This window comes from Sus scrofa, chromosome 6 (assembly GCF_000003025.6).
Source record: "Sus scrofa isolate TJ Tabasco breed Duroc chromosome 6, Sscrofa11.1, whole genome shotgun sequence".
In the NCBI taxonomy this organism is placed as follows: domain Eukaryota; kingdom Metazoa; phylum Chordata; class Mammalia; order Artiodactyla; family Suidae; genus Sus; species Sus scrofa.
Genome location: NC_010448.4, coordinates 158,369,560 through 158,393,222, shown reverse-complemented (window position 1 = coordinate 158,393,222; position 23,663 = coordinate 158,369,560). Strand labels below are relative to the sequence as shown.

At 48.1% G+C, this 23,663-nt stretch overlaps 2 protein-coding genes and 1 non-coding gene across 6 annotated transcripts in view; 2 read left to right on the top strand and 1 right to left on the bottom strand.

Moving 5' to 3' along the window:
* Window positions 1–23,663, bottom strand: part of HSPB11 (heat shock protein family B (small) member 11) — a 58,538-nt gene that overhangs the window by 3,899 nt on the left and 30,976 nt on the right. For 2 of the 4 annotated variants that reach the window (XR_001309433.2, XM_013999369.2), the window contains one exon: window positions 9,611–10,619. Coding sequence is in view for 3 of the 4 variants with exons in the window: in XM_013999369.2 (XP_013854823.1) it covers window positions 10,569–10,619 (51 nt within the window). In the remaining variant the exon portion in view is untranslated. Of the gene's footprint in view, window positions 1–9,610; window positions 10,620–23,663 lie in introns of those variants that run through there. The other 2 variants (XM_013999370.2, XM_013999371.2) reach the window with 2 other exon arrangements.
* DIO1 (iodothyronine deiodinase 1) lies at window positions 478–16,479 on the top strand. The gene is given in 4 exon segments (NM_001001627.1): window positions 478–829; window positions 9,478–9,621; window positions 14,299–14,498; window positions 16,397–16,479. Coding segments are annotated over 4 exon segments (750 nt in total). The 5' UTR covers window positions 478–492; the 3' UTR covers window positions 16,466–16,479.
* Window positions 13,172–13,243, top strand: TRNAK-UUU. The gene has a single exon. It is a non-coding gene; the product is annotated as a tRNA-Lys (tRNA).

Genomic DNA, 23,663 nt, shown 5'->3' with positions numbered 1-23,663 from the left:
ACCTTCCACACCCAAATCCTCTGAGGAATGCTTTGCCTCCAGAAATACCCACCCACCAGCTAGAAGCCGAGTAGGAAAAAATATCTTTCAGTAGTAAAAGAACAACTTATATTATTAAAAGAATAATTAACACTGGAACTTGCTTGCAACAGAACCTTTCTAAACAACGACAGAGTCCTTTTAAATGTGACCTTTTCAAGTTTTTGTTTTTAAAATGTCTCAGAGGGAGAATTTCAGAGCTGAAGTCTCCCAGCCCAAGTATCTCTCAAAGCTTAAGACAAAGAATTGGAAATGATCATTAGAACAGACCTTTAGCATCTGGTTTGGAATTTTCCATTCCATTAACAGGCAGGCGAACACCTTCTGTCCTGGTACCTTCCTCCTGTCCTGGTTGGCTACTGCTACCCAGCACCTTTGTTCAGCTCCGCCCCATGTGGCCTGGAGGTGGCCTCTCTGCCCACCGGCCTCAGAGCCAGCTCTGGCTGTGCCGAGATGGAGCTGCCCCTGCCAGGGCTGTGGCTGAAGAGGCTCTGGGTGCTCTTTCAGGTGGCCCTGCACGTGGCCATGGGCAAAGTGCTCATGACATTGTTTCCTGGGAGAGTCAAGCAGGACATCCTGGCCATGAGCCAGAAGACGGGCATGGCCAAGAACCCTCACTTCTCCCACGAGAACTGGATCCCCACCTTCTTCAGTGCCCAGTATTTCTGGTTTGTGCTGAAGGTCCGATGGCAACGACTGGAGGACAAAACTGAGGAAGGGGGTCTGGCCCCAAACTGCCCCGTGGTCAGCCTGTCAGGACAGAGGTGCCACATCTGGGACTTCATGCAAGGTCAGGAGGGTGGTCCAAGCTCGAGAGGTGCTTGGACTTGGGCGCTCAAGGGAGGCGGGCAGGTGGGTTGGAAAGTCCAGGATGCTGCTGCTCCCACGGATCCTTGTTGGCTTCTGGTCCCCTTCCCGCTTCTTGAAACTATGACCTCTTCTGGCTTCTCTTCTTCTGAGTGGCCTCACCACCTGCCCTGACACTCAAATCACAGACCAGCCACCCTGGCCGTCAGCTCCTCCAGCACCGCTCTTACTGCGCCGTCGCTCTGCCTGGCAGGCTCTTCACCCTCTCTGCCTAGTCCCTCCTGTCCATCCTTCAGACTTTTGCTCAATGACATTTCCTGGGACAAGCCAACTCCGACTCCTCCGGCCTCTGTTACTCCCCCCTCTGTGGTTAACATCCTAAACCGTTCTTTATCACACCCGTCGTGGTTTGCAGTTACGTGTATTTGATTAACGTCTGTCTCCTTCACTAGCCGGCAAGCGCTGTGCGGGTGGAGACCATCCCTGGAACCCACGGCCGCCTCCTCCTGGCTGCGGCTGCCTCCTGGCAGTGGTTCAGTAAATATTTGTTGAAGATCTCGCTCTCTTTTTTCCAGGCAAATCAGCTCTACTTGGATTCTTAAAGACCCCTCTGCTCAGTTTTCTCTTTTGTCCTCATGGGAAGCTCCTCCGCCTGCCAGGCCTTCTTCCTCCCGTCTTGCCCTCTCTTCCCACCCAACTTGTGAATGGCTTGTGAACCCTTCCACAAGCACTCCCCTGGCCCACTGGCACCCCAGCCCAGAACCTCCAGCAGCGCCCCCCTCCTCTGCATGTGGGATGAAGTCCTGGCTCAGCCTTGTGCGGAGGTCTCCCTGACGGATGGCAGTTTGGCTTCTCAACTTCACCGACAGGCTTCCCCTCAGGCTTCACTGCCTCCAGGTCAACTGCTGGTCCTTGCGCTTTCCCTTGTCGTTGCTTTTGCTGGTGGTGTTGGTGCTTCTTCTCTGTGGCCAACATCTGAGTTCCCCACATTGTCAGGGTCCTTCTCTCATGCCTCCCTCTGCGAAGCCCGCTCAGATCCCTACAGCAAGGCCCACTCTCTTTCCCTTCTGAACCCGTGGCTCTCCGTGTGCCGCTCTCCTGGACACTGTTCCTTCCTCCCCAGCATCTGGCTGCCCAAGCACAAATGTTAACCTCCTGCTCAGTGGGGAGCCTTGGGACAGGGCTGTGTCTGATTCACCTCTGAATTCTCAGAGTCTAGAGGCAGCTAATAGAGTAGACAAGGTCCCTGAGGCAGCAGGCTCATCTAGTGGCTTTTCAAAGCATGTTCTTGGGAACCCAAATCCCACAGATAAGCTTTATGACAGAGTTCCTGGTCAAAATAGTTTGGGAGATGCTGCACACTCTGCTCTCCTCCTGGGAACTCATCGTGCACATGGACACGGAAAGGCTCTGAGAGGATTTCCCTGGTGGTTCAGTGGGTTAAGGACCCAGCATTGCCGCTGCTATGCTTGGTTCGCTGCTATGGCATTCATTCAATCCCTGGTCTAGGAACTTCCACATGACATGGGCACGACTAAATAAATAAATAAATAAATAAATAAATAAATAGTTTTTAAAAAGAGAAAGAAAAGGCACTGAGAGGCCTAAAGCTTAGAAAACAAAGTTTGAAAAAACTTGAACACAGCACCGACTAATTTTCTTAATACACACATACAACTTCCCACTCTCCACCAGGGGAACATCCTGTCATCATCACATTGGTTCCAAAGAACACCCTCTGATCCAATCCTCTTGTTTGAAAAGGGAAATGGAAGAAACTAGGAGCAAAGGTGACAGAGCCAGTAAGTGACTAAGTCAGAGCCAGAATCAGGGCTTCTTTTTTTTTTTTTTGTCTTTTTGCCTTTTTGCCTTTTCTAGGGCTACACCCACGGCATATGGAGGTTCCCAGGCAAGGGGTCTAATCGGAGCTGTAGCCACCTGCCTACATCAGAGCCACAGCAACGCAGGATCCTTAACACACTGAGCAAGGCCAGGGATCGAACCTGCAACCTCATGGTTCTTAGATTCGTTAACACACTGCGCCATGAAGGGAACTCCCAGATTTGTTTTTTCAATGAACCCCAACAGCCATCCATGAACACCTCCTCTGAGCCAGACCCTCAGCCAGATGACAAGGACTCGGAGTTAGGTAAGAGGAATTTATAGTTCCACAGAATAGACAGATATGGTGGTTCCCAGGCTAGGGGTCGAATTGGAGCTACAGCTGCCAGTCTATGCCACAGCGACGCAGGATCCAAGCTGCATCTGCAACCTACACCACAGCTCACAGCAAGATCCTTAGCCCACTGAGTGAGGCCAGGGTAACTAGTGAGATTCGTTCCTACTGCACCACAAAGGGAACTCCCGAGAGAACAGTCTTAAAACTCCCGAGAGAACAGTCTTTAAATTGGCCACTGGAAAGTGAACAGTTAAATAAGCAAGGAAATCCTGCAAATGGGCCATCCATGAGGCAAGTTGGCTTTCACAGCTCTAATCACTAGATGACCAAAATTCAGCAAATTAGCCTGGTCCCATCACAGTACTTGGTGCGAGGTAGACACACAATAGAGATTAGCTGTTATTCTCATTGCTCTTATCAGTGATCACTTACTGCCATGTTTGTTGAATAAATAGAGGTTATTTGTGCACTATGGTTTTATTATTATTATTATTATTATTATTATTTTGTCTTTTTAGGGCTGTACCTGCAGCACATAGAGGTTCCCAGGCTAGGGTTCGAATTGGAGCTGTAGCCACTGGCCTACACCACAGCCACAGCAACACCAGATCCGAGCCCCGTCTGCAACCTACACCACAGCTCACAGCAACGCCAGATCCTTAACCCACTGAGCAAGGCCAGGGATCGAACTTGTGTCTTCATGGATGCTAGTCAGATTTGTTTCTGCTGAGCCATGACAGGAACTCCTGCACTATGGTTTAAAACCATGAACAAAAAACCTCTTGCCCTTCTCTCTGATAGAAAGATTCTTCCCTTTCGAACATCGAAAGTCTTATTTGTTCTTCAAGGCCTAACTCCAGGAAACCTTCCAAGCCCTGCAGGCAAAATTCATAGTTTTAGAGTCTCCCTGTCTCAGCAATGACACAGATTTGGTTATTACATCTGTCTGTTCTGTGGAACTATAAATTCCTCTTACCTAACTCTGAGTCCCTGTCATCTGGCTGAGAGCCTGGCTCAGAGGAGGTGTTCATGGATGGCTGTTGGGGTTCATTGAAAAAACAAATCTGGGAGTTCCCTTCATGGCGCAGTGTGTTAACGAATCTAAGAACCATGAGGTTGCAGGTTCGATCCCTGGCCTTGCTCAGTGTGTTAAGGATCCTGCGTTGCTGTGGCTCTGATGTAGGCAGGTGGCTACAGCTCCGATTAGACCCCTTGCCTGGGAACCTCCATATGCTGTGCGTGCAGCCCTAGAAAAGGCAAAAAGGCAAAAAGATAAAAAAAGAAAGAAGCCCTGATTCTGGAAGGCCTGGAAGCCCCTTTAGATAATCTAAAGCAACCCTTTCATTTTTCAGATGCAAAGGCCCAGGAGGTAAAGGGCTTGCTCAGAGTCACACAGAGAGTTCTTACAGAATCAGAGCCAGAACCTGAGGCCTCTGACTCTCAGCTAGTGCTTTCTGTTATTGAACAAAACAACAGAAGCTCAGAGAAACTCTCAGCCACCTGTTATCCTCTGCAGGTACACACACATGCACACATGAGACATGTGTACACTCTCAGACACACATGCACCCAGAACATGAACCGGCATGTTGTGTAGAAGGCAAGTCCAGATGGTTTGTTTTCTTGGCACCTGTTCCTCTGAAAGGGGATTTATTTCAGCCCTTATTTAAATATTCTAAGATCTTGCCAAGTACACTTATGAGGGATCATCTAGTAACAACAAACGGGCTTTCTCTGCTGAGAGAGCCTGGCGTGGGGGTTCATTTACTGGGTTGGGGGTCAGCCAATAAGTTACCCAAGGTGGGGTTCAAGTCTAGTGCTACTTGAGAGTTGTTTTCCCACTTATACAATCAAGCTGGACGTGACAGTCTTTGTCCGCAGTGGTGCCCCCTGCACTGTGGCCTGCAGACCTGGGCAGGGTGCCAGCCCCTAGCACAGCTACCCCCTCGCACCCATTCTTCCTCTCTCTGCTACCAGGAAAGCAGGGAACTGAGCTTAAACTTTGCCCTCCATACTGATCACTGCCCCCAGCCACCCTATAAATAATTAAACAAGTGGCTCTGTTTCTACAGGGTCCTAATCAGTAGATGTTGAAATTTTTTATCTAATTAAAACCAAAATTCCAGACAGCTCATATTTATCACTGGTCCTGACCTTAAATAGCCTCAGTTCTTATCTGAAGGGTGACTCCCTGAGGTCACTGGAGGCCAGGGGCCTGCCACTTGGCCATGTCTGGCCTCTGTGCTTCTGCTGCCAAGGCCTGGGCAATCCTGTTACGTGGGTCAGATGCAACCAAATGCTTCCTCGGGCCTCTTATGGGGAAATCTGTGAGACAAGGACAAGGAGAACTCTGTATCTCCAGAGAAACCGGCCCGCTTTCTCCTCATGGACTGAAAAACGAGAAATACATAAGCAGTCATGCTTCTCCCTTTACCTGGCCACCTGGAAACTCAGAGTCAAATATTAGCTCCATTACAGTGAATGCATGGAACCTGTTGTATGCCTCCCAGAGCGCCATGGTTTTTAAAAAAATTTTTTACGGGAGTTCCTATTGTGGTGTGGTAGAAACAAATCCGACTAGTATTCATGAGGACGTGGGTTCGATCCCTGGCTTGCTCAGTGGATCGGGGATCCATTGTTGCTGTGAGCTGTGGTGTAGGTCAAAGACTCAGCTCGGGTCTTGTGTTGCTGTGGCTGGAGCATAGCCTGGCAGCTGCAGTTCCAATTTGACCCTTGCCTGGGAACTTCCATATGCCGCCGGTGCGGCCCTAAAATGCAAAACAAATACATGTGTAAGCTGCTTCAGATCCTTTGCAGAACAAGGTGAAGGAATAATTAACCAAACAAATCACAAGCCAAGTTTAGATGCCCTCTACTCCTCATCCATCAACTAGTCCTGCCGGTTCTAGCTTTTCCCTTCTCCACCGCACACACATTAGCCCAGACTCCCGTTATCTCTCATGTGGATTTCTCCAGCTCCCCCATAACTGCTTCTGCCCCACTTCTATGCTCATCCTCAGGAATTTCGCCACCGAGCAGCCAGAGTGATCTTCAAGTGTATACTGATCATTTTCCATCACATGGCCTACTGTAGCCGTCAGAGTTCAGGCTCGCAAGCAACAGAAACTCACGCTGGTTGTCTTGGTCACACACATATACACATACAAATACAAAGTGTATTAGAAAGACATTGCAGCCTCCACAGAATCACCCACAACTGGAGCGCTAGGCCTGGACCATCTTTTAGCATCAACAGTTGGGCCTGGAAGCTGTTGGCACTGCAGTTGCCATGGAATCCATCACCCTTGTAGGATTCCACCATCTCTGATGGGAAACGACCACTGGGCTATGGATGAATTCTACAATCCCACTAACTACAGAATCGAAATAACTCTATGGGAGGGCCCAATCAGCCCAGCCTGGGTCGCTGCCTGTGCCCTGGCTGCTGGGAGCAGAAATTGCTTTTATAGAACAAGGCTGGGCACACTCCCCCATCAATAGTATATAAACTAGGGACTTCCAGATAGGAAGGAGGGCTAGAGGCTGGGCAGCCAAAATTACAACAAATACCCACCATCCTTGCTTTATATCTCCATGATATCCCCTTGCATCTGGGGGGAAAAAATCCAGATTCTTTACCAAGGTGTAGAAGAACCTGTCTGCCTTGGCCCATACCTACCGCTCCCATCACATCTCTCATTGCCCCCTGGCCTGGCTCCGGTCACAGTAGCCTCGCAGGTCCTTGAGTGCACCAAGCGCTGTCCCGCCTTTGTACATGGAGCCCCTGTGCCTGGAGTGTCCTCCTCATCCCTCTGCCCACGGCTGGCTCTTTTCTGTTTCTCAGGGTACATGACTTCTCCTCAGAGGCCTCCCTGACCCCCCTGTCTAAAGTAGGTCACTTCTTCATAGTCTCTTTTGTGACACACATCACAATTTGAAATTACTTCATTGATGCCCTCTCTCCCATTAAACAGACCTCGCATTGCATGCAGGCGGTCTTGCTCTCTGCTGAGTCCCCAGTGTGTGGCCGAGAACTTTGTCTGTTATGAGTGCTGAATAAATGCTTATAACGGAATGAGAGTGAGTTCGGAGGAAGGGATCTGAGGAAGCTGGAGGAACAAGCCCTGCTCTCAGGGACAATGCGTAGCCTCGAGGGTACAGTCACTTAAACAGGCCATGTCACAGTAAGGGACCCACCACGTTCTAACAGGTGTACGGTAAGGTTCAGCAATGTCGGGTCTGCTCATGAGTAACCACAGGGTGCCGGCAGCTCCCTAGAGTTACCCCCCATTTAGGCTCGGGGAGTTATGGGAGGTCCCCAGCCAGGGCTGGCTTCACAGGCATGGGACCAGTGAAGCCCACAGGGTGGTGCCACCTTCCGAAGGGGCTTGGGGTTGAACGCTTTGCAGTAGCTATCTTGAAACTCTTAATAGTTTTATTTAATGTGCATTTTGTAAGAGACACCTATGAGGACAATGGAACATGCCTCGGGGACTCGCAGCCTTGGCTCCCACAGGATTCTGCCTCCCACAGCCTCTCTGTTCCCCCCAGATTTGTTCTCCAAGGCCCACTCTTCCCCTCCTAATGCCCCGGTCTATCCAACCTCCTTCCTACTCCCACCCCATGACTGCTGCCACCTTCTGGCCCCAGAGATGGCCTGGATCCAGAGATGGGAACGGTCAGGGTCAGGTGTGGGCATCCTACAGTGTCTCATAGCGGGGCATGGGAGGCAACCACCCCCAGCCTGGGCTGACAGCATCGTGGAGCAACTTGGCAAGTGATTGGGGATGACCTGGTAGGAGAAGCCTTTTGTTCCTATGCCCCCATCAAGGCACCTAGTCTATCCCTGCCCAGAGGTTGCAATATCCTGTGGGTTAGGGTGATGGGCAGGTGGGAAGGTGATATGTCTGGCTCAGTTTCTATGTTCCTGGCCAGGGCATGAGGCATTGGTCTGGTGGCTACAGGGAAGGAAAGCTGGCATCCAGTGGCCACAAGCACACATACACATGGGCACAGAGTTTAGGGGCTCCTGAGTGACTTGTGAGGATCTGTATCCACCCTATGAATAGCCTTCTGCCCAGGGTGGCTTATGACATTAAATAGAACCCCACCAGGTCAAGGGAGATACCACAGAAGGAAACTTGGTATTTTTCTATTTAATAGCACTTTCCTCCAGTTTTTGAAGAAGAGGCCCCGCATTTTCATTTTGCACTGGCCCAGCCAATGTCACCACTCTTGCTCCCATGCTTCATTTTCCTTTGTGGAGTCCCCTCCACTCTCTCCTTCCCCAGCTCGGGGAGGAAATGAGAGCTAAGAATAGACAAGATTACATCTATTGAGCACCTACTATGGGCAGGCACCATTTCAAGCCCTTACCTGTTTTTTGTTTTGTTTTGTTTTTTGTGTTTCTTTGTTTCGTTTTGTCTTTTTGCCTTTTCTAGGGCTGCTCCCTTGGCATATGGAGGTTCCCATGCTCGGGGTCTAATCGGAGATGTAGCCACCGGCCTATACCACAGCTCACGGCAATGCCGGATCCTTTACCCACTTAGTGAGTCCAGGGATCAAACCCAAAACCTCATGGTTCCTAGTTGGAGTTGTTAACCATGGAGCCAGGACAGGAACTCCAAGCCCTTATCTGTTTTAACTTATTTGATCCCCAGAACAGTCCTATAAGGTAAGTATTGTTACTCTGTCCATTTGTGGATGAGGAGATTAAAGTGCTTTGAATGGAAAGAGCACCAGATTGAGAGTCTAGAAACCAGAGTGGTAATTTTAACTCCATCACTGACCTGCTGTGTGACATGAAGCAAGTTTAAAAAGCAGGGGGAAAAAATCACCCACCTTGTGGGACACTGAGCACATCAGTGATAGAATAGATGTGTGTGCCTAGCTTATAAACTGCATGAAAGAGACTCTCCTTGTACTTATTTGAATTACCACCCAGCGAGTGCAGGTGGTCCACTGAGACTGCCTGATAGAATCCCCTCATTTTCGAGAGGAGTAAACTGGCTCCAGCCTCTACTAAATCATGCTCTCTAGGCTTCTGCCCCACCACCACCCCGCGGTGTGACCTGCCTCCATTTTAGAGGGGAAATAAAGGAAATAAAATGAAAGCAGGAGTGAAGATGGTGCTTGAAAAAGAGGAGTTCCCATCGTGGCTCAGCGGAAACGAATCTGACTAGTATCCATGAGGATGCGGGTTCAATCCCCGACCTCCCTCAGTGGGTTAAGGATCCGGCATTGCCCTGAGCTGTGGTGTCAGTTGCAGATTCAGCTCGGTTCTGGCGTTGCTGTGGCTGTGACATGGGCCAGCAGCTATAGCTCCCATTTGACCCTTAGCCTAGGAACCTCCATGTGCCAGGGGTGCGGCCCTAAAAAAGACAAAAGAAAAAGAAAGAAAGAAAAAATGCCACGTATTGATTATTGGTTGATGATGGTCCCATTTGTTTTAGGCAACAGGCCACTAGTGCTAAATTTCGGAAGTTGCACCTGACCTTCATTTATTTTCAAATTTGACCAATTCAAGAGACTTATTGAAGATTTTAGTTCCATAGCAGATTTTCTCATCATTTACATTGAAGAAGCACATGCATCAGGTAAGAAAAAAGATCCCCTGCCTCTATCACTTCCCTCCCTCTCTCTCCTCTTTGCTCAAGTTTGGGGGTGGGGGGAAGGACAGGAGGAGAGAGGAAGACAGCGCTATTCACTGAGAACCCACCATCTCCCAGGTCCTGCTAGGCTTACCCACCACCCGCTAACTCACAGTCTGTGTTCTCAACAAGGCACACAGAGCAGAAAACCTGGGGTGACAGGTCTAGCATGGAGAGTATCCAACATTCTGAATGGATCTATAGGGAAATCCAGGGCGAGGAGCTAATATGAGTACAATTACAAAGACTTTAGACCTGAAAGGTCACAAGTGAAAATGGCAGCTCTATATCTATTTGTAAAATCCATCCTAAGACTGTCCCAGGCTCAAAGGAACATTGTGCTGCATCTCCCTCAGCGGTTCCCAGGCTTTGGTGGGCACCAGAAGCACCCAGAGGGCTTGTTAAAATGGCCTGCTGGACCCCACCTCAGAGTTTGAGTTAGATCTTGGGGTGGGGCCTGGGAATTTGCATTTCTAACCAGCTCCCGGTGGTCCTGAAGCTGTAGACTGGGGGCCACACTGAGAACCACTGCTCTGGGCCAGCTTTCACCTGGGGCTGGGATCCCTTTGGCTCCTAAGAGGCGATAACTCATCTCCATCACTTCATGGGAATCCCGTTCCTCTGCTGCACAGCTCTAATTGTGAGAAAATCCTTACGCTGGGCAGTCATGTCCTTCCCTGAAACACCTATGGCTTGGTCTAAGCACCTTGGACTTTGCAAGATGGTCAGACACATCTCTGTCTCCCTGATTTTCATGGGGACTGAACCCATGAGTTTGGCCCAAGTCTTAAACCCAGAGATTGAAGGCAAGGAGGCTTATGTGGCTGAGCGGAACGAGCATTGTTTACTCACCCACCTTCCCGTAAGATGATCGAGGCTGTTTTGATCACCTGTCACTCAGCGCCTGCCAGAGTCCATGTCCCAGAGTCAGAGCTCAGTAAAAGCTGGGAGAATAAGTGAGTGTTTCGGTCAGTATTAGCCTTGCTGGCTTATCCAAGTGTAGTAAGTGTAGAGATTGTTATTACTTAGTTATCAGCAAAGCTGGTTCAGCAGTGCTTTCCCAGGTGTGGTCCCTAGAGACATCTGGGTTGCTTGTTGAAAATGCATATTCCAGAGTTCCCACTGTGGTTCAGCAGGTTAAGAACCTGTCTGGTATCCATGATGATGTGGGTTTGATCCCTGGCCTTGCTCACTGGGTTAAGGATCTAGCATTGCTGCAAGCTGCAGCGTAGGTCGTGGATGTGACTTGGATCTGTCATTGCTGTGGCTGTGGTGTAGGCCTGCAGCTGCAGCTTTGATGTGGCCCCTAATCTGGGAATCTCCATATGCTGCAGTGAGGCCCTAAAAAGGCAAAAAAAAAAAAAAAGCATAGGGTAATAGGTACATGGAGGTTCATTACACTGTTCTCTCTGCTTTTATGTTTATTTGAACATTTCCAAAATAAAATTGAAAGTAAAGAGCATAGGTAACAGGAGAGCAAAGGCAACCACAGTGTGTCTCTTTGTCAAATACCCCTTTGGGAGAGCAGCAGCCATCAAGTAAAGAAAGGGAGCTGGCACCCCTACAGGTGGCTGTGGTCTCCACGGCTGAGAAGACCACAGAGGTGATGCCCTGATGTCCTCAGGGCTGAAGCTCTGCCAAAGCTGATGTAACTGTGGGGGCAGCGCTGCTCAGTCTCTAAAGTGAAAACACCCTAATCCCTACACCACTGGAGGACCCCCCCCCACCCCCGGTGACCTTATTAAGATGCTCAGGCTCAGCAGGGCTGAGGAGGAGCCTGAGACTTAGCATTTTTAACCAGCTCCTCAGATGATGTTGAGGCTGCTGGTCCAGGAACCACATTTGGAGTAACCAGGTCATAGAGGATTCAGCTTTAATCTCTCAAAGAACAAACTGCAAACTTCAAGAAGGGTTGGCCGTCACAGAAATTATTTCTGGTCCTGATAACTGCCTCCTCCCCCATTTCTCCCGGAATCAGATGGAGCAGATTTAACCCTTTCCTGGACCCAGTGCTGTTCCCCTCAAGCCACTGAGGAAAGGCTTCCTGTCCCAGTCCTGACGCACACCGGTTTCTGTGCTGGGTACCCTCTCTGCTGTCCATTGCTAGTTTGAGCGTTTCTTCCTCCTCCCCATCCCCTTCCCCAGGGTACCTGCTTCATCAGACAGAAGTAGGTAAGGCCTGAGCCTCAGAATTAAAGAGCACACCGAAGTTCTGTGGTGCAGCAAGTTAAAGATCCAGCATTGTCACTGCAGCAGCTTAGGTCACTACTGTGGCTCAGGTTAGATCCCTGGCCTGGAAACTTCCACATGTCATGGGTGTGGCCAAAAAAAAAAAAAAAAAGAGGAATTAAAACGTACAAAGCCATTGTCCACCAATTCTAGGAGGTCTGGGGTCTGGGACCCACATCAGTTGGCTTCCTTTTTTTGCACACAGCTAGTGTTACAACATGTTTGTTTGTCTAGTAAATCATGGAGAAGTATGCAGAGTGGTGGAAAGCACACAGAGTTTGTAGTTTCATACCTGAGTGGGAGTCCTAGCTCCATCACGTCTGGCCATGCGACCTGGGCAACCTACCTGCCATGCCCACTTCCGTGCCACTAAAATGGGATCATCACACCTATCTCACAGAACAACTCTTTCAACAGGGTTTAACAAGCACCTACTATGTGCCCAGCCCTATGCCGGGCCTAGGGATATATAGAGATGAAAGGTACACGCAGTTCTTGTCTCCAGGGAACTCACAAAGATGGGAAGGCTAGTCACCATGCCTCTCGGGCCTCCTCGTTCTCAGGGGCAGGGTAGGGACGAGAAGCCCCGCTTGGCCTCCCACAGAGGCTGCTGTGAACTTCCAGTGAGCTAATGGATGGACAACACTGACCTTCTAGACATAATACACATAAAGTCTGATGTTACTGTCATCAGCAAAGATTTGCTCTCTTGAGACAGATAATAAATACTTGAAACTGTAGCCAGGCCCTTTTATCTTGGTGTGAATTTCTCCTGAGAGCTGGATTTTCTTAGGGGAAGGTTTCAGAGCAAAGAGAACTTTGAAACATGGAGGAGATAGAGCCAGTTGTGCTAAGAGACTTCAGTAACTTACATTACCCTGGGAAGCAACTATTATTGTAAACGCAGGCTGCGTGGCTTCTGAAAGAACCTATGACCACATTATCTGGGTTCCAATCTTCCCAGATGCAGGACAAGTCGAAGGGCAAGGCCAGCAGCAGTTTACAGTTCCTTTTTCAACCTGTGGGTCCATTAGCTAGTGAGTACCGTCTCCGGTAGGTAAGAACTCATCTACGACTAAGGATGTTACTCATTCGTCATGCATTGCGTGTGAAATACCAGCTATGTCTGGTATCAGTTTACTACGGTACTTTGTATTTTGATTGTGTATCAAAACATAATTGTGTTGTGTTTAAATACAAAAGTGAGGCTAATTGAAAATCCCCTTCCAAAAAAAAAAGAAAAAGAAAAATCCCCTTCCAGGGGAGGTCCCTGATGGTTTAGTGGTTAGGACTCAGCACTTTTACTGTTGTGGCCTAGGTTCAATCCCTGGTCGGGGAATTGAGATCCCCACATCAGGCTGCTGCATGCCACAGCCAAAAACAAAAAAGGAAAGAAAGAAAATCCCCTTCCATTTAAAGTTAAGCAGCCTTGGATTTCCCATTGTGGCTCAGCAGGTTAAGAACCTGACATAGGGTCCATGAGGATGTGGGTTCAATCCCTAGCCCTGCTCAGTGGGTTAAGGATCTGGCATTGCTGTAAGCTTCAGCATAGGTTGCAGATGAGGCTCAGATTCCACATGCCTATGGCTGTGGCTGTGGCTGTGGTGCAGGCCGGCAGCTACAGCTCTGATTCGACCCCTAGCCTTGGAAATTCCATATACCACAGATGTGGCCTAAAAAAAAAAGAAAGAAAGAAAGAAAGAAAGAAAGAAAGAAAGGAAGAAAGAAAGAAAGAAAGAAAGTTAAGCAGTCTTAAATGGGTTTGGTTTGGGGGTATCATCTCCAGAGCAAAGTGTAGAACATCTGCAGTATAGAATGAAAACTGGCTTTTTTCCCCCACCTGTTTGTTATTGGGGGCAGTCAGACAAAAACCTGCCAATATTTTTTAAGCAGCTACCATGAACCAAGCACGGTACTGGGAATTCCGTATGAGTTATCTCATGCAAGCATCATAGCCATCTGCAATGTAGGTTCTGTTAAACCCATTTAACAGATGAGAAAACAGAGAATTTAAAGAGACTTAAAGAGCTTGCCCATTATCACACAGCTGAGCATGTCAGGGAAGGCTTCCTGAAGGAGAGGGTGTTACAGCAGTGATTCTCAACTGAGGGTGATTTTTGTCCTGCAGGGGACATTTGGCAAGGCCTGAAACATTTCTAAACCTAAAGGCAGGGGGACGCTACTGACCTCTGGTCTGGAGAGGCCAGAGAGGCTGCTCAACACCTTACAACACATAGGACGGCTCCCACCACAAAGAATTATCTAGCTCAAACTGTCAACAGAGCCAAAATTCAGGTGTCCTCCATCTGGGACCCTCAGTTACAAGTGGGGGTGGGTATTTAGCCTGCAAGAAATGTTGCCTGTGGGGCCTGCTGCCTGGCCCTTCTCTTCTAGATGGCTGGGCTTTTAAGAACAACGTGGACATCAAGAATCACCAGAATCTCCAGGACCGCTTGCGGGCAGCCCACCTGCTGCTGGACAGGAGCCCCCAGTGCCCCGTGGTGGTGGACACAATGAAGAACCAGAGCAGTCGGCTCTACGCGGCGCTGCCCGAGAGGCTCTATGTGCTCCAGGCGGGCAGGATCCTGTACAAGGTGGTGACCTGGGGCAGGGAGCCCAGGGAGGGCAAGGGCCAAGAGAGGGCTTTGGATCAGGCAGACGGGCATTCAAATCGCTGCCCAGCCATTTACCAGGCCCGTGACCACAGGCAAGTCCTTTCCCTCTTGGAGCTTCTGTTTCCTCTACTGCAAAATGGAGCTACTGGCCCCCACCCATGGGGGATGAAATAACACACAAGCAAGCCCCTAGATTTTAGGCCAGAAGTGTAGCTTCCAGGCTGCCTTCTGAACCCCGAAGACTGGCCCAGCCCTGGTTTGGGTTGAAGCTGAGAGAGAATGGGGCTTCCATTTCATAAACGACGCTCAGAGAAGGGAACTCACATGCCCAAGGTCACACTGCACAAGGCTCTGATTTCAATTCTCAGCCCTCTGGGATGGGATGGCAGTGGGAGGGTCTGAACCTGGAAGGGGGTGTAGAGGCCCGAAGAGAACCAGCTCTGCAGTCTGGAGCTGGAGATGCTGAAGCAGGAATTCAGGACAGGAATTAAGTCCCGGTTTCTTTCCTGGTGATGGTGTTCCCCTTCCAAGCTTCAGCCTGGTGAGGGCGAGGGAAGTAAACACAGCCACTGACCCCGTGGGTATTGTTAGCCTCCTCCGAGAGGACGATAACTAAGTTTTGTGGCTGCTGAAGGGATTTAAGCCTTGGCGGGCACTGAAGCCCAGCCATGTGTATGCTCTCTGTTCACGGGTCAAGCAGCCAACAACCTGCAGATGAGTCCTCAGGGCGCTGAGGGTCAAAGCATGAGGATTCGGGTCCTTCTTCCTTTCTCCTCCCCTGAGACACGCTAGGAAGGTGGCGTGGGAGAGGTGAGCTGGGTACCAAGTCCCTAGCCTGGCTCAGGCCCTGTGCAAGTGCTGAAAGCCCGAGCACGGATCTAAGATGACCCATGCCTTACCTCAAGGTGCTCCCAGTTGGGGCGGATGAGGAAGAAACGAGAGAGTGTCACCGAATCCCGATGCCCTGACACTCCAGGGCAGGGATCAGCAAACCTTTTCTGTAAAGGGCCACATAGTAAACATTTTTGACTTTGTGGGCCAAAATGCTTCAGTTCTGCTGCTAGAGCACAAAGAGAGCACAGATGATCTTTAAACGAAAGCGTGTGAGGCATCAGGACAGATGTGGCTCTCAGACTGGAAATTTTCTGGACCCTGGGGAAGGGCAGGCATTGTGGCTTAAAGGCTAAGGAACCACCCAGCCAAACACAGTAAGTGAAAACCATTGCAGATACAGGGGAGAGGCTAGGCAGAGGCACTGAGGCATGTCGGGCAGGATGCGAATGGAGAATTGGGGGCATTTCCGTTACAAAAGGCCCATTTGGGGCCAAGGAGCCTGGCTTCTGTCTTAAAGCAAGAGAGAGCCAGTGGAGAGTTTTGAGCAGGGAAGAGGCACAACTGGATCTGTACTTTAGAAAGATCATGTCCTATTGGGTGAAGAAGGGACTGGAGGGCGTGTGGCAGCAGCTGCCCAAACAGGACACGAAGAGGTTCGAACTGAGGCTGTGGGATTGGAGAGGCGGAGGTGGTCTGATGCAGAGTGGGCAGGGCTTGATGTGAGAGTGAAGATAAGGATAAGGCCAGTCTGCAGAAGAGAAGCTTATTTGTATAGACCCCTTTCCCCTTTCTCTTTTTATTCCTGTTCACGTTACCCGCTCCGGTTTTCCTCCTGCTTCTCTATCCAGTCTCCTCATTAAATGTGGGGGGCACTCTGCACACTCTCTCTTGTGATCTGATCCACCTCATGGGCCTCTGTCCTCCGTCCTTGACTGCACCCTCTTGACGACGCCCACAAAGACATTACCAGCCCAGATCTCTCAACTAAGCTGTAAACTCACATTTTCCTGCGAGTTGGAAATGCTGATTCATTTCTTTTGCAGGGTAAACCTGGCCCCTGGAACTACCACCCAGAAGAAGTTCGTGCTGTTCTGGAAAAGCTCCACAGTTAATCTGGACAGATGCCCCAGTTCTAGGTGCCAAACAGGAGGGCTCCTAAGGCTTGGCTCGCCCGCCATCCATCCCGGCTGATGTTCACCTCTTGACCTGTGTCCCCAGCTGAATCACTGGTCAGGATCTTTCTGATCCAAGCAAACAATTGTTACAATGCGAAAACGAAGCAAGCTGAGGGCTAGAGAAGATACGACTCCACACCGCCCCCTCCAGGGAAACCTGTATATTGCACATCTCAGCGTGAGAGTAGGTCCTCCCTGGGCTTACTTAGGAGGGGTGGTCTCTCTCCAGCCACTTTGCTATGGCATTTCTTAAACAAAGTAATTTCATTTCACCAAGTTTGCCATTTATGGAATTGATCACTTAAGACACTAAACTGGTTTTCAGCACTAAGCATGGGAGATCTCCGGGTGTTTAGAGAGTGATGAAGAATTTAAAGGGAAACGAGAAGGAATGGGAATAGACCTAAAGATGGGAATCCTTTCCTTTAGCAAAAGATTTAAACCAGAGGGCGGTGGTGGTGATGAGGGGTGAGTTTCCATGGCGACATATCTTCAATTCTAATGCAGAAGAGGAGGGTACTCTCTTTACCACCTTTGAATACATTTCAGAGAAGCCTGGCTCACTGTCCCTGGAAAACTAACACTGTCTTCACTTATCAAGAGTCACCTGGGAGGAGCACTGGTTCCGGGAAACCCGTATACCCTTGACCGAACTAGACAACGGTCACTACAAAGCTGTCATTCAGTTATACAGAAGCTTATATTTGAAATTCTGTTTCTCCACTTCCTTCCCAAGTCTCCTAATGGTCATTTATGTTAGATTACATCAGACTAATGGATAACCATTGGTATTGATCTGTTTTAACTCTGCTTCTTTTCATATTTGTTTATGACGGCCACAGCCTAAAGTACACACGGCTGTGACTTGATTTGAAAGGAAATGTTTTAAGATGCAGTAAGCTAATACAGAATGATTAAAATGTATCAGGCTATTTTGGAGGGCTTCAGTGTGATCTTTACATTATCTTTCTTAATTTGTGTCAGCCTGTTCTATCTTTTACTATAGACCAATGGAATCTGATCAGTAAAAATAGCGTGTACTGGCAGGCCCTCTTTGGGTGGGAAGAACATTCAGTTTCGATGTGTTACCTGTCTAACATGGTTTTATTCTTGTGAACTCCTTGCTAGAGTATGTTCACACTGGAATCAAACTACCTCCACAATATGACATAAAAGAATGGACTTGGGAGACATTTTTCCAACATGAAAACACATTCTCCCTGGCTCTGCCTTAGCTGCCACAATGTTATTATTTTATTTTCATTTGGCTGCCCCTGCAGCATATGGAAGTTCCCAGGCCCCGGGATAGAATCTGAACCATATCTGTGACCTATGCCACAGCTGCGGCAACTCTGGATTCTTCTTCTTCTTTTTTTTTTTTTTTTTTTTTAATTTTTGTCTTTTTCTAGGGCCGCACCCGCGGCATATGGAGGTTCCCAGGTTAGGGGTCTAATCGGAGCTGTAGCCACCGGCCTACACCAGGGCCACAGCAAGGGATCCAAGCCGCATCTGCAAAGTACACCACAGCTCACGGCAACGCTGGATCCTTAACCCACTGAACAAGGCCAGGGATCGAACCCACAACCTCATGGTTCCTAGTCGGATTCATTAACCATCGAGCCACGACAGGAACTCCTGGATTCTTAACCCACTGTACCAGACAAAGCATTGAACCGGTGCCTCCACAGAGACACCAGATCACTAACCCACTGTGCCACAGAGGGAACTCCTTCCATGTTATTATTAATGTTGCTATTTACTCTTTTAAAAAACAGTTATCAGGTGTTCCCGTTGTGGCTCAGCAGTTTACGAACCAGACTAGTATCTATGAGGATGCGGGTTTGATCCCTAACCCACTGAGTGAGGCCAGCTGTGGTGTAGGTTGCAGATGTGGCTTGGATCCCGTGTGGCTGTGGCTGTGGCGTAGGCCAGCGGCTACAGCTCCGATTCAACCCCTAGCCTGGGAACCTCCATATGCCGCGGGTACAGCCCTAAAAGGACAAAGGACAAAAAACCGAAAACAAAAAGCTAATAATAAAAACAATTATCATTAATCATCTATCAGGCACAGGTAGATATGTAAGCTTATTTAATCTCTATATATCTCAAAGGGGAGACTATTAGCCCCATTTTACAGATGAGGAAACTAAGGCTCAGAATTAAGTAACTTGTGGAAGGTCTCAGAACCAGTAAGGAACAAGCTGAGATTCAAACCCAATCTCTAACTTCAAACCAGAGTCCCAGCTCTGCTGCCTGCTGTCTGTATGACTTTGGTTAGGCTGCTTTGGTATCTTGAACTACCAAACAAGAAAGACATCAACAGGGCCAACCCCACAGAGGATTCATGAGTAAAGCACTCAAGAACTATGCCTGGCTTGGAGAAAATGCCATTGAAATGTTATTGCTACCATCATTATTGTTCCACAACTGCCTCCTTGTGCCCACTTTTTAGGGCTTAGGGATGGAAAAAATACAGGATAGTAGGGACACTAAATAAAAGTTCCTTCTCCCAAGGCAACTGACCAATACTGGCGTGAGTTTGTGAGGGTACACCTAGGACTAGTAGCTGTGAAATGCTGGGGCTAAAGCACATCTGAACACTGTCCTTCGGAAGAGCTAAGTTCCATAGAAGGAGGCAGAGTACAAGGCCACGCACCTCTGAATCACTTCTCAGATGGTCCTTCAATTCCTGTCTATAAATGCATAGACATCTCCCAGTTCTCAACAAATAATAGAAAGCGAAAATAGATCTCAAACATCCCAGTCCAGTTCTCTTCAGTGTAATGCTTCAGACATTAATTAAGCAGTGATTTTTTTTTTTTTTTTTAAGGCCACACCTGCGGCATGTGGAAGTTTCCAGGCTAGGGGCTAAACTGGAACTGCAGCTGCCAGCCTAAACCACAGCCACACCAATGCCAGATCCAAGCCACATCTGCAACCTACGCCACAGCTTATGGCAACACTGGATCTTTAACCCACTGAGTGAGGCCAGGGATTGAACCCACATCCTCATGGATACTAGTCAGGTTCTTAACCTGCTGAGCCACAACGGGAACTCCTGAGCCATGATACTTTTCTGAGTGCTGAGTGATGATGCAAAGATGGACAAACTTCAGCTTTTGGCCTCCAGCAGCTTAACCTCCTGGGGTGGAGGGGGTTGGGGGTGGATATACACTGTAATAACTATAATTCAAGGTGGAATATGATGGGTTAGAGCTGAGGTGAACTGTGAAGCTCAGAGAACACAGAGGATTGAGCAATCCCTCTGAGCGGAGTGGGTCTGGGAAAGCTTTGTGGAGGTGGTAGCCTCTGGGCTTGGTCTTCAAGAATGCCTAGTACTTGTATAATCTGGGATGGCAGTGAAGAGCTTGGGAAAGGAGAAGGGTATTATTATTATTATTATTATTATTGGTCTTTTTGCCATTTCTTGGGCCGCTCCTGTGGCATATGGAGGTCCCCAGGCTAGGGGTCTAATCGGAGCTGTAGCCACTGGCCTACACCACAGCCACAGCAAAGTAGGATCTGAGCCACATCTGCGACCCACACCACAGCTCATGGCAACACCGGATCCTTAACCCACTGAGCAAGGCCAGGGATCGAACCCGCAACCTCAGGGTTCCTAGTCGGATTCTCTAACCACTAAGCCATGACGGGAACTCTGAGAAGGGTATTAAAGTAAACTAAATAACCTGGGCAAAGGTGGGAAAAAGAACCTGCCCAGGAGATTGCAAGCAGTTTGAACTCAGCTCTAATTCATGATGAAGAAAGGGCTTTTCTCTTTGAAGGGGACCTCTCTGGGTCTGGCTACCAGGAATGAACCAGTTCTGCTTGGCTAACATTGGAAAGTGCGAGCAAGTGAAAGAAACTTGTTTATGCCTTGTCCCACTCCGAGTACAATTTGCATTCCGAACATCAACTGATTTGAAGAAGATTCTTCCTCACAGCCAGTCTGTCTGCTTGCAATGGGAAGATTTACCTTTAGTTCACTTGTTCTGTAGGAGTAATGCCCTCTGTGGTACCTGGCTTTATGTCAGAGTCTGAGCCCCATTCTGGCTAATGCAAGACATTGCCTTAGGTGCCTGGCAGGAGGCTTAGGAAACCCAGGCTCCTACTCGCAGAAACTGCCCTCCAGAACTGTGAGAAAAGAAAGATTTGTTAAGCCATTCAGTCTGTGGTCTTTCGCTAGAGCAGCCTGAGCCATCTAAGACACGACCTTCATCATGCTTTACCTCCAGCAGTCTCCTCTTGTGCATCCGGCCTGGTTTCTCCTTCAGCTCCATCTCCCCTGCTGTTTAACCATTAACCAGAGCCCTATGGGGACATTCTCCATCCTCCTGAAGATGCCGGCAGACCAAGATCGCTTCAATCTGATCAAAGGTTATTGGATAAAGCTTTTGGAACCGTGACATGTTTAAGAAAGTGTCTAGCTCTGGGAGAGCATGTTGGTTCTCAGCTTCTTCCTTCACCAAATTCTGATCTCACAGTACTTAGCGAGTATGCCTCCCAGTTAGAGGCTGTAATACTTTCTTGAAGAGAAAACTTTTTTCTTTTACTTTATAATCTTTTCTTGTTGTTGAAGAAGGAGGATGGAGGAGTTTCCATCATGGCTCAGCGCTAGAACCCGACTAGTACCCAGGAGGATGCAGGTTTGATCCCTGGCCCCACTCAGTGGGTTGGGGAATCCAGTGTTGCTGAAAGCTGCGGTGTGGTTTACAGACACAGCTTGGATCCCATGTTGCTGTGGCTGTGGATGTGGCTGTGGCTGTGGCTGTGGCTGGCAGCTGCAGCTCCGATTTGACCCCTAGCCTGGGTACATCCATATGCCGTGGGTGCGGCCCTAAAAAGACACACACGCACACAAAGAGGATGGAGTAAAAATTCCTTAACGCCACCATCTTTAATCAGAAGTAACCATTCTATATTTATATATGATTTATATCCCATTAATATGATCTATGATGTCTGTATATACCATACTTAACTAATTTGGAGATGCATGGTTGCTTCTAGGTTCCCATCTTATAAACAGCATTGCTACAAATTTTGTTTATTTGTCACTTATCTGATTATTTCACTAGAATAGATTCTCAGAAGTGGAATTTATGTGTCAAAGGCTAAACACATGTTTAACACTTTGATGCACAATGCTAAGTACTAGTTTTTAAAAGGCTTGTTACCAGGGTCAAGCTACAAAGTGCTGTTGGAACATCACCTAGAAGGTGAAGCTCCCAAAAGATGCCTGAGATAAAACTCACAAAGCAGTGCTTTTTTAAAAAGTTAGTATAAATAAATAATAGACACAACTTTCATCTGTATAATATTTCTTTACCTTACTTGAGTACATGGTTAAAAAGCTATTATATTTTACCCCTTTAATCCACCCCTTTAAATAAATATTGATTTAACCTTATTGTGATAGGCAACGGCCCACAGTAATCCAAAGATGTACATATCATTTGTTAACTTTATTAAAAACTCCTCAAGGAGTTCCCTGGTAGCTCAGCAGGTTAAGGATCCAGTGTTGTCACGACTGCAGCTCAGGTTGCTGCTATGGTGTGGGTTTGATCCCTGGCCCTAGAATTTCTATATGCCACACGTGTGGACAAAAACAAAAACAAAAAAACCTCCTCAAGGATTTTACAGCAAAGAGATACAGACATACAAATAAATGAACAATGTTCATTTGTTTAGTCAACAAATATTTATTGAAAATCTACTCCTACTCTGTGCCAGGCACTGTTCTAGGTCTGAGGATATAGTCATGAGCAAAAGCAACAAAACTCCCTGTCCTGTGGAACTGTCCCCAAAAGGGTATGGGGGCCAAGGCAATTCATTCAATTGAGCTCCCTACCCAAGAGAATCACAGTTGAAGGAGGTTGCTCTGCTCTCATCTTCATAGCATGCTTGGGATATCATTAAAGGAAAAAAAGAATTTAAGGTGAATTCTAGTGACAGTGAGAAAAGAGGAATAAAGTACAAGAATGCTTGAAGTGCAGGACACAGAGGGGGCTACCTCAGCTGCCTAATCCCACAGGCAGGGCGGGAGGGTTGGGGTGGGGGGCTGGTGGTGAGGGTAAGAAGAGAGCATCATTTTAGGTACAGTGAGGAAGGCCTCACCGAGAACAAGATTTTGAGTCACGATCTGAAGTAAATGCGGAAGCTGGCTGTACAGCTACCTAAGGAAAGAGTCTTCAGGCAGAGGCAACAGCACTCAGAGATCTGTGCACACACAGCACAGTGGCAGCCAGGAGTTAGTGAGTAGATGGACAAAGGCCAAAGAAGAGGGAGAGAGGAAGCAAACTGGGGACAAATGAGACTTAAAATAGATGACGGGGGAGTTCCCGTGGTGGATTAGCAGTTAACGAACCCGACTCACATTCATGAGGACGCGGGTTCAATCCCTAGCCTTGCTCAGTGGGTTAAAGATCTGGTGTTGCTGTGAGCTGTGGTGTAGGTCGCAGACGTGGCTCGGATCCCCCATTGCTGTGGCTCTGGCGTAGGCCCGAAGGTATAGCTCCGACTGGAGCCCTCGCCTGGGAACCTCCATCACGGGGTTCAAGAGGGAAAACCAAAAGATAAAGCCACCTCCTATTATATCTGTTGCTTGAAACGTAGTGTGGTTTTATCAAGTGAACATGAATTTTTAAAGCCTGGGAAAATGAAGGTTGAAGGATGCTTTTTTCAAATATCATAAAGTGGTATTATGAGCACAGCACTGAGACACTGGTCTCTGCATTCACAGAAGAGAGAAACAGAAAAAAAGACTTAGAGATAATTGACTAGGCCTGTGCTAAGGAAATCCAGTCCGATAACCTCTGGAGATCCCTTTCAGTTATCTGTAAGCCTTAATACAGTGTTTCTCACGTGAAGAATCATTGACATTCCAGTTGAGGAAGTTGGCAGAAAGAAAATCCTCAGCGTTTCACTTTACTGAACATGAACACAATTGCGCTAAATTACCTTCCTTCTTGAAAACCTTAAATGGCTTCAGCGTTATGGGAAAATATCTGAAAGCATTAAAGGCTCTCTGTGATCTGACTATAATTAATGTAGTTTTAGTCTTATTCTTTGCCTTAGTCAGGCATATATATTCATCACTTCCTAAATATGTTTTTTTAATTCTATTTTTAAAATT